General features: G+C 43.3%; 1 protein-coding gene across 1 annotated transcript; it reads left to right on the forward strand.

Annotated features, from left to right (window-relative positions):
• The first annotated feature begins 228 nt into the window (after positions 1-228).
• On the forward strand, positions 229-7,120 carry LALBA (lactalbumin alpha). The gene is made up of 4 exons (XM_056800628.1): positions 229-410; positions 1,279-1,437; positions 1,939-2,017; positions 6,973-7,120. The coding sequence occupies exons 1-4, from the start codon at positions 281-283 to the stop codon at positions 7,118-7,120; spliced, it is 516 nt and encodes a 171-aa protein (XP_056656606.1). The 5' UTR covers positions 229-280.
• Positions 7,121-11,175: the final 4,055 nt, after the last annotated feature.

The raw sequence follows: 11,175 nt of genomic DNA on the forward strand, positions 1-11,175 counted from the left end.
CAAAAAACAAGGATCTGAGAATGGGGCCAACAGGATGCCTCGGGGTAAAGAACTGAGCCAGTGAGGGTGAGATTGGGGTGAGGAGAGGAAGGGGACAGGGAAGTATTAGGAAAGAGAGTTGATCTATCTGTGCCTCAACCATACTCTTCCTGGGGGCAGTGCCTTTTTGCAAGATTACTTGAGCTGTCCCCCCTCCCCCCCCCCCCCCATTGTACAGGATCAGGATAAAAGTCAGGGGCTCAGAGTGGTTCTTCTGTCCCAGATCCCTGAAGTGGCCAAGATGAAGTCTCTGCTCCTACTCAGCATCATACTCTCAGCCACCCAGGCTAGAGAATTAACGAAATGTGAGCTGATCCAGGATCTAAAGAATCATGGCATGGACAAATATGAAGACTTCCATTTGAATGAAAGTGAGTTCTCTCTATCCTTTTTCTGTCTTCAGTCCTTTCATTCACGACAGTCTTTTTGGTGTTGTCTCCTCTCTTTTCTGTTATTTTCTTCATGTTATTAATTATCCCTCTCTTTTTTCTTCCTCTTCCTCTTTTTCTCTGAACTATGGAAATGTTATAAAGGGACCTCAGAAGCCATCAAATTCAACCCTCAGTCAAATCATGAATCTTATATAAATGATCACAGATGTCCCTATTATTTAATTTCATCTTCTCTTCCCTCCCTGTCTCTCCTCTCTCCATCACTAACTTTTTGAATTGGAGTTGAAATTGCAGTTGGCTCTTGTCTACAAATGGTTTCCTTTCAATCTGTCACCAACATCCCCATTAATTTCTTTCTCATCTCCTTGTCCTTTCCAATGTTCACCTTTTAACTACCCTTCCTTTTCATCTCTTTTTCTCTTCCTTTTACTGTTCCTTTTTCTTATCTTTCTTTTCCACCCCTATTTTCATTTACAAGAGGTTTCCTACTTACTTCTCTTTTCCCTTCACTTTTCCATTTCTCTTCACTCTTCTTTTCAAATCATAAATTTGCATTTGGAAGGATCATCAGAGGTCACCAAGTCCAAACTCTACTTAGATTTTCTGGATCTACCTCATGGATGTTCCTATTGATCATTTCACTTCCTCTTTATCTCTTTTCTCACTCTCTTCTTCTTATTCTCTGTCTATTTTGTCCTCTCTCTGCATTACTATCTTCTGATCTATGCTGTCCTTTGGCTTCCCAAAAAGACCTACTGAATAGCCTAACTAGTTTGGGGACCTCAGGTTCCCATCTTAACCCATCCTGGAAGTCACTGTTTTATCTTTCTCACTTTATTTCTCTTAGTGATCTGCGTCACATTCCATAGCAGTGGCTTTAACACCCAAATTAAAGTCAGTAACAATGGCAACACAGAATACGGAATATTTCAGATCAGCAACAATGGTTGGTGTGCCGAAAAGCAGGAAGATGTGGCCAAAAGTACTTGTGGCATTCTTTGCTCCAGTGAGTCATTTCATGCCCTATAACTGCTCTTTTAACCCCTAATCTTCAATATCTTTTGAGTTGTTTTGAGAGTATTTCCTTTTGCACCATTGACTATATTGATGATGGGATCTTAATCTTAGCTTAACCTTAATTTTAACCTTAGCTGTGGGCTTTGAATGGATAATCTTTACATTGGCATTATCTCCACTTTTCTTAGGGTCTCAAGATAGAATGGACTGGTCAGAGACTTGGGGGTTGACATGTTTCATTTCTTGGGTGACATCAGCTCCTGAGGCTGGGCTTTCTCCCAAGAAAAGTCCCTGAATATTCTTTATTCCCAGAGTACTGGATATACTTCCTATGTAGTGATAGGAAATCAAACCCAAAGTTTCAAAGCACTATTGCTAGGCTGGGAGTGGTTCCAACAGGGGGGTTCCATTTCCAGCAATGAGGAAACTTGGAGAAGACTCATATTTCTAAGCAACACTCTTTAGTTCCCATCTTCTTTCCTAATTCTAGAACTCCTGGATGATGACATTAATGATGACATCGTGTGTGCCAAGAAGATCATAGAGCAACCCAAAGGAATTGACTACTGGTAAAAGACATCTCCTTCCATTACCTGACTTAAATATTTCCCTCACTTTAGTCCCATATCTCGTAGCCTTGGGATCCAAAAGGAACATAGTATAACGGTCCCAGATCTTTAGTTCTTATCTAGTCATTCTGTTCTCACCTACCAAATTCTCTGGCATGAAGTCTCCACAGAAAGCTGAGAACCAACTTTCCCTTCACATCACTTCTTCCATGTGTATAACAATAGAAATACACTCATCCCCTTCCCTTATTTTCTTTGCTCATTCTCAGACCTTGGTCTTAACCCCAAATTGAGTGCCAATCATCATCTATTTTTCCTCTATAACTTCAGAATATTCCCTTATCTTGGGCAGAGGATCATTGGCCTGTCAATGCCCTCATGGTCATGATTAAATGTTGTCTCTTATGATCAATCTAGGAAGATCTCCATTTAGCCTCATCCCACTTTCTCTTCCCATCTGTTACCCAAGTACTCTTGTCAAGATAGAAATACCCTCACCCTCATCAAGCTTCCTCCTCCCTTATTCTTGGCCTGGGTGAGGGCTGCTAACCATGTTGTCTTCTTTATTCCTTTTATAGGAAAGCCCATAAAACATTCTGCCTTGAGAACCTAGACCAATGGAGGTGCTTGAATTAAGTGACTCCAAGCTGCTTGCTCTAAGACCTTTGTTTTCCTGCGAGGAATGACAAAATGGGTACCTCAAGATTGTGTTCTAGAATGAAGAGCTGCTACTTCGGGGGCTCAGTGTTCTGCTGAGGCTACTTACTCCACAGCGACTAGGGATACTTCACTATCTGTCTTGAATAAAAAGTCTATCTCTAATTGATTATATGTGTTTATTGGAGGAACGGATGGGGTGGGCTGGTGAACACTCTAATTTGAACAGTTTATTTTTCATCACTGTTAAGTAAAGAGTAAAAAGGATGACAACTGTAATAAGATGGAGTTTTTAGAACTTCTCATTAGGGCTACAAGATGAAGGAATGAGCTATTCCTTGGATAGATTTAAGAATGAGTCTCCTAACATACCAATCAGCACTAGAGAGCACTCTAGAACAGGGGTCCCCAAACTATGACTCATGGGCCATATGTGGCCCCCTGAGGCCATTTATCTGGTCCCTACCACACTTCTGGAAGGGGCACCTCTTTCACTGGTAGTCAATGAGAGGAGCACTGTATGTGGCGGCGCCGCATAGTGCAGCATCACTCCCATACAGTACTACTTCTAATGATATAATCCTTTGCATCGAGCCTTGTGCTGAGAGTAACTGAATGAGAACGAGGTGCCACACAAAGGATCATGTGGCTGCACAATGGAAGACGTCAGTGTGGTGAGCATCGATCTGGGGGAGGTGATTCCACACTGTATATACTGCTGCCCGCTATAGTGGTGGTGGTGATGGGCCTGTGCAAGGTGTGACAGGCCCATCCCAGCCAGTGCTGCAGCCTCTGCTATCCCAGACAACGCTATTCAGATTTGTCCATAGTTTTTTTTTTTAATAGTCTGGCCCTCCAATGGTCTGAGGGACAGTGAACTGGTTCCCTGTGTAAAAAGTTTGGGGACCCCTGCTCTAGAATATCTGCCAAGCTCTGGTTGGCTTTCTCTTATTCTCAGAGCAGTTGTTATATCTTGCTTCCATCCTCTTCTGGTCATTTTCTAACATTAATCATTCAAGTATATCTGCATCATTTAACAAAAGTCCTTTTCCTAGTGATTTCTTGTCAGTTGAATTTCACTTAATTATTTACAAAATATCCTTTCTAGGAGTTTTAATTAGAACTGTAGGAATAAATCAAAGCAGGCCATCCTCAGTCCCCACAGTGTGCACACTCTCAGTATGTGCCCCTCCAAATAGTAGGCTGGTTCAGTTTATTATCATTTTCAGCTCAGAGCCCTTGAAGTAATAGAAAACTTACTATTTCCTAAACAGGTCAATATGTTCTTGTTCTTGACTTATGACTTCATTAGCATAGTTAGTGTGGAAAATTAATATTAAATTGTGATACTGAATTGGTTTCTCCCTTTGGCCCCCAAGAGCAGTTTTGATTTTAGAACTACAAAACAGTCTCCCCCAAAGCTATGAAACTAGGTTGGGTCCAACAGGGTTAAAGGCATATGTCAGGGTTTGCTTTTGTTACAGTCGGTGTGGAGACCTGCTCCTTGTTTATCTGTAAACAAGAACTCTTAGGCAATGAAGTCAGTCAGCTCTAGCCACCTTGGTGGTCCAGCCATGTGGTAAGGAGGAAAGGGTGAGTTAGCATCCTCCTGAGACCCCCTGCCTCTTCCTGGGATGAAGTGGTAAGGGAGGAATTGAAGTCTCTGAGGCTACTTCCTTCTCAACAGTTGTCCTGGGGAGAGACTGGATGATGATGTCACAAGGGGTATTTAAGGCTTACTGGAGAGGAAGTCGATCTCTTTTGCCCCTCTCTCCTTTCTTCCCAAGCTTAGCTGCTTAGTTGCTCTCACTTAAGCCTTTGCTCTCTCTAGCCCAGCATGGTTGCCTGGCTGCTTGAGCTCTCTTGGGCCCCTATGGTGTCTGTTCAGATTATGGAAGGAGTCCACTAGTTAGTTAGAAATCTTGAGTGGTTGGTTAATAAATTAACTTAAACTTAATATATACAATCTCCAGAGATTTAAAACACCCTCTACTGATTCAGATCAATAATTGTGCCTCAACTTGTCCATTAAGAGATCTGCCTCCCGGGCTTGCAAAGGGGCTTCTAGCTCCTTTGCTAGAATAACATAGCCAGTATATGTCACAGCAGGACTATTAACGCAGGCTGTCCTGATTCTAGAACTGGCCCCTCTCCTCTGTGCCATTGTACATCATTCACTTTTGTTTAAGCCTAATTGTTAAGCAGGGATACGGAGGTATGGTGAGAGGGCTGTTTAGCTACTCCAATTTGACCCCCATCTACCCTAGAACTGGCTCATCTAAACAGATTTCCCAGTAGAAACTCTCCGCTGTTTGGGGCACATTGTGTTAAAGGAGCTATAATAATTCTCTACTTTTTAGTTCTGACATCCCAGTCAGAGATAGCTCTTTGACAAAACACTTCAGGTTACATCAATTTCTTTTTCCCCTTGGAGAATGTTCTCTCCCTCAGTTACCTCCTCCTAATTACAGTTCTGATAAATATAACCAGAAAAGGTCTGCGGTTAATACTGTTTATGAACACAAAGAAAGTTCTTTGTCTAAAGCAAAGAACAGGAAACAGACTTTCCCTATGCTTGCAGAAAAAGGTAGTGGGTTTCCAAGAAAGATTGTATGCAAAATGCACCACAGGCCTGGCACATAGCAGGTATTTGATAAATGATTGTTCTTTCCTCTTCCTCATGAAAGGGTCCAAGGGAGACACAATATTACCATGCTGGAGTCTCCAGGCTAATAGCAGATGCCAGCAACACTGCCTGTGTCCTGATATTCTCGTGCTTGGTGATTGCTTCCCATAGCCTTGATCCCAGAGTCTTCTGAGATCCTTTCTTTGGGTAGGTGCCCTCTTCTTCCAGCTCCAAGGAGCTTGTGATGGCCCTCCTATCTTCAGCTTCTGGTGTTTGTTTCCTAAGACATCTTGGGAGAATCTGGGTTCCTTTTCTGCCCCTAATTCCATCTAGACTGACTTTAAAGGGCATTGGGGGACAGGGTGGGATGGAATGGTCTATTACTGTTTATCCTTTCTCAATATTCTCTTTTAAATTTACTCAAGGGACTTGTTTGTACCTCACAAAGCCATCGCTTGGAATGACCACATTTTTATAGTTAAATACTTCATTATTAGTCCTCTCCTTACCCTTGCCCCCCAGTTACATCTCGGGCTTTCAAGGCCCCTGCTCCCTTATAAAATGGTAAGTTCTGTTTTTCTGAAATTCTCATGAATTAATCCTAGTGTTACCTTAAGGAGCCAAGCAGAGTAAATGTTCTTTTTCTACATGACAGCCTTCAAATAATGAAGATAAGTAAGATTTTTAAGTCTTCTTACTTTTCCTAAATCTTCTCTTCTCTAGACTAGAAGTTGCCTACTCTTCATCATGTTGAGTTCCCTCTTCTACCCATATTCCAGTTTGCCCTGGTACTTTTAAAATGTGGCATTTAGATCTGAGCACAATACTCTAGGTGTGCTTGGATTAGGGCAGAGTCCAGTGCAGCTTTCACTTCTCCCATTCTGATTTCCATGTTTTTGCTTACACAGACTAACATTACACTTTCTTACCAAAGTCCTGCCCTGATGCCATGCTGAGGAGAGGGAGTGTGCTTTAGTGGCTGGGCTCTTGTACTTGGAGCAGCCACAACCCTGGCTTGAATTCCTCCTCAGCCCATTGCTAATGCTGTCCGACTCCAAACAAGCCACCTAATCTCCAAGATCCTCTATTTTCTCATCTATAAAATGGAGATAATAATATCACTTGCTTCCACAGGGTTACTGGGAGAATCAGAAGAGGTACGGTATAGAAAAATCCTTTGTAAGCCTTAAAGTTCTATAAAAATGCAAAGCATTATTACATCATCACAGATGTAGACCTCAGAATCCAACTCTTTTTCTAGTTGAGGGAACTATGACCCATGTTGATGAAGTGACTTGGCAAGAAGGAAGATTCAAAGGTATAATTTGAACCCAGGTTCTGCATCTCCAGAACCGCTATGCCACAGAAGGGAATTGGTAAATAGGGATTTTCAGGAAGCCAAACACATAGACCCTAGCTTTATTTCAAAGCTAGCCGAGACCATTCGGAAGGAAGTAGCAGGCCTATGGGCTGTCTGAATTCGCTGGCCCTGACGTTCTACTCTAGACGTAAGAGGGGTGACGAGCCCAAATGGTCTAGTAGACCTTAATTGCCTGCCCACTCCCATTTGCTGCCTCTGGGTGAGTTCGCAGAGCCTTGACAGCTGGAGGTTTGGAGATCGCTTGACAAGAAACATTTCCATCACTTTTAAGTGAACCTCTTCTAGGAAAAGGTATCGGAATTTCATACAGTTTCTGCGACTGCGACAGCGCCCTGGAGAAGGAGCTGCTGGCCAGGGCCCACAAGCGGAGAGCCCGCGAGACCTGGGGAGGCTGCCAAAGACGGGAGAGGTCCCGAAGCCCCAGGGCCAGCGGGAGTGAGTCAGGGGGCCGTGCTGGACTTCCTGGAGGAGCGTGGGGGTGGGGGAAGCTGAGCAGCTTGGAGTTGGAGAGCAGCTAGAAACCGCTTCTGGACGCAGGACATCCAGGTGGCTGGGCCGTGGCAAGGACGCAATTGTGAAAGACGTGGCGGTAAGGGTAAGAGCTGGACGGGCTCAAGTTTGTGGTGTTTGGCAAGAAGACACGCTCCTCCCACGCCCTGACACCGCAGGGGTGGGGAGCAGAGTCCGCTACCTCGAGACCCGCCGACCTCCGCCGGGCCTCGGGTGGAGTCTCCTCTACAAGCATACTCGGATACGGCTCCCGCCCAAAACCATGCCTCCTCAGCCCCGCCATCGGGGGAGCTGCCTCCGTCTACAGCGGAGCCCTGAGCCATTACCATGGCTCCAGCCCTGCTGTTGAGGGACACTGCGGCGGCTCCGGTTTCCATCGGTGCCCAGAGCCGCAGAAGGAGCTGCTGTCGCCACTCCAGCCTCCTTGGGCCCAGCACCAGCCCTACCGTCGAGGAATACTCCAGCGGGACCGCCGGCTGCGCCCGGGGAGCTGTCCCGCTCCGATCCTGGAATCCCTGCATGCCACCGGGTCGCATCTGCGTCCAGTCGCTGGTCTGGCTCAGATGGGGGCTGAGGAGCTGGGCCTGAGACGGCAGCTTCTTCCCTGCAGCCGGGGTCCGGGCACTCCCACTGCCTCTTGGTGGAGGAACCCGGCCTGGTCCTCACGCTGCGGGGATGGAGTGACCACAGTGCCTCTGGAGCCAGTTGAGCGTGAGCGGATGGTGCGGGCAGCAGGCGGCCGCTGGACCCACCAGCCTCTCAGACTGCAGCAGCGGGACCTGAGTCTAGTGGCCAAACGTGGCTTCACGTTGGGATTCCCCGGAAAACCGGGCCCAGAGCATTCGTTGTGACTGTTGTGAATGTGATTCCAGTTGTACTATGAATGGGAAATGGATTCTTCTTGTGAGGACATTTTGTCCCTTAAAAGCAGTGCCCATGTGTTTGCCAGTGGAACCAAGTGAATTATTAAAGAGGGAGTTTATGCAACAGTTTCCCCTTGATTTTTATCTTATTTAAATACTTATTTACACGTTGTGTAAATGAGTTTAGTGACAACTGGCACCAGTAAGTCCCCTTTTGTATGACATATTTGAAGTTTTTAAAACTCCTTTGGTATATCCAACACTTTTGTGCCATAAATCTATGAATCTGATGTCTCGTTTTGTACTTTACCCATGTTTGTTGACATAATGCAATATGGGATGCTAAATATTTAAAGGAAACAGTAAAAGAGAATTCTGATGGAAAAGCAACTTGTTAATTCTTATTTGGGGTAGCTAGGTGGCTCAGTGGATAAAGAGCCAGGCTTTGTGATGTGAGGTCCTGGGTTCAAAATTGGCCTCAAATACTTCCTAGCTGTGTGACCTTGGGCAAGTCACTTAACCTCAGTTGTCTGTCCCTTACTACTCCTCTGCCTTGGAACTGGTAGTTCTTAATGATTCTAAGACAGAAGGTAAGGGTTTAAAAAAAAAATCATTAATGCCTACACATAAGAAATGACTTACACATTTAGGCTTTGAATAAAATGATATGAATAATAGGTTGTATGAAAGAAAACATTATGAAATATCAGAAAGTACCTTTTATTTGCTCAGTGATCCTTAGGCTTCATTTTCTTCATTTGCAAAGTGAGGGGGTTGGGATAAATGTTCTCTGCTCTTTTCAAGCTTTAAAATTTTATTATCATAATATTTCGAAAATGTCTAATTGTAAAGATATTTAGACAACCGTTTTTAAACAAATGCTGTTCCCATTTCTATAATTATCTTAGTATCAAAGGTATAGACTAGTTTTCTATTGTAAAAAAGGTTATTTCTTTTCTTTAAGACATATTCTAGAAGAGCATTTAAAATGGGAGTGTTTTAATTTCTGGAGTAAACACTACTTCCTTTTTTTTCTCTTCAAAAAAACCAAACCCTCAAATTTTATACACTGATTCAGAAGATGAAAAGTTCCCAGGGATAAAAATCACAAAGAGTATCTAAGCTATGGAGACCCTTTTGGTACAGGAAGACCTAAAGGTACTATCACCTTTAAGTGATTGATTTCTGAAAGAAATACAACCTAGTGGGGAAAATGAAATTTAAGGTAATCTTGAGCAATAAACAATACTAATAATGAACATTTATATGAACATTTAAGAGGTATCTGGGAAACCTTCCTGTAGAAGGTGGGATTTTAGCTGGGACTTGAAGGAAGTCAGGCAATCCTGGAGGCAGAGATGAGGAGAGAAAACGTATCCCCCCAGGCTGGGGAGTGGGTGGGATAACCAGTGAAAATGTGTAGTCAGGAAGTGGGGGTGTCTTTTTCATAGCAAGGAAGCCCAAGTCATTAGATAGTAGAATATATTGGGTGGGAGTTAGGATGCAAGAAAACTGAAAAGGTGAGATGAGATTCTGTGCAAGGGTGGTGACAGTGTCAAAGGATAGAAGTGGAGTGGGTTATGTAAGAGATGTTATAAAGTTAAAATCAACAGGTCTTGGCAACACATTGGATGGGTGGGGGGTGGGGGCACATGCAGGGTGAAAGAAAGGGAAGAGTCAAGAATGCCACCTTGATTGTGAACCTGGGTGATTGGGAAAATGGTGCTCTCCTTGACAGTAATAGAGAAATTCAGAAGAGGGTTGGGGGGAAAGGATCTATATCTATAATGAGTTTCGTGTTGGATATTTTGAATTTAGGATATCGATGGGACATCCAGTTTCAGATGTCCAATGGGAAGTTGAGATGAGAAACTAAGTGAGCCAAAAAGTGAGGGGGCTGGACAGGAAGATCTGAGTCATTAGCACATAGATAACTGAATCTATGGGAGCTGATGGGATCACCAAGAGACATCATCTGGGCAGAAGGCTCAGGGCAAAGACTTATGATAACCTATTACTTTCAGGCATATCCTGCATGAAGATTGAGCAAAGGACAGTGAGAAAAGCAGTCAGATAGGTAGGAAGAGAACCAGGAGAGAGTATTGCCACAGAAATCTAGATAAGAGAGTTTCAAGAAGAGAGTTATTGCCAATGTCAAGGGTTACAGAGAGATTGAAGGGGATAAGGATTGAGGGAAAGGATGTTAAATTATGCAATAAGAGGATCATTAGTTACTTTCAAGAGAGCAGTTTCAGTTGCACTATGAAGTTAGAAACCAGACTGTAGAGAATTAAGAGGAAGGTGAAAGAAAAGGGAAGTAAAGATACCTATTATAGAAGGCCTCTTAAAAGAGAAGGGAGATATATGGTATGATAATGGATTAAGTAAGGGTTTTTTGAATGTGGTGAAGGGCCTGTTTGTAGGAAGCAGAGATGTAATCAGTAGACAAGGAAATATGAAGATAAGTGAGAAAGTGGAGATAATTGGGAGATGGAGCACTCTGATGAAAATGGGATAGAATAGGATAGTTTGTGTATATAAAGGAGTTTCCCTTGGCTAGGAGACGAATTTTCAGAGCCTCAAAAGATGGCCTTATCTTGCACATCTAATCCAATCCATCTTTTCCCAATGAACTCTGTTAATATTCAGGGGTTATTAACATTCTCTTCCCATTGCTCCCTCCACTTCTTTCTCCATTATGATTTCTTTCTGGGAATAAGGAATATATGATTGATTCCCCCCAAGTTAAAAAGCAAACTAGTCCAAGTGTAAATGGTAAGAATGTGTTTTCATGTGAGGGTCCCTATCAAAAAAATTCTAGAAATTTTTTCTTCACTGCATACCACTAAAGTTTGGTTGGGACTATAATTTTTGTTGAGTTAATGCTACTAGAAATTATATTTTTAAAAGTGCACATTCATCTAGCCCACAGCATCACCTCATCTCAGACAGCAGGATCCTGAGCTAAGATCAAGGCCAAGGAAAAATCTCCTGTGATAGAGCTTGAATTCTAATTCTGAATACCAGTGACCTAACTACAATTCAGACACTCTGAGGAAGACTGCTCATTTCTATGACCTCATGTGTCCATTGTGTATCTGAGTATCAGAAGTAACTTTAG

The sequence above is a fragment of the Monodelphis domestica genome, chromosome 5 (assembly GCF_027887165.1).
Source record: "Monodelphis domestica isolate mMonDom1 chromosome 5, mMonDom1.pri, whole genome shotgun sequence".
Lineage (NCBI taxonomy): Eukaryota > Metazoa > Chordata > Mammalia > Didelphimorphia > Didelphidae > Monodelphis > Monodelphis domestica.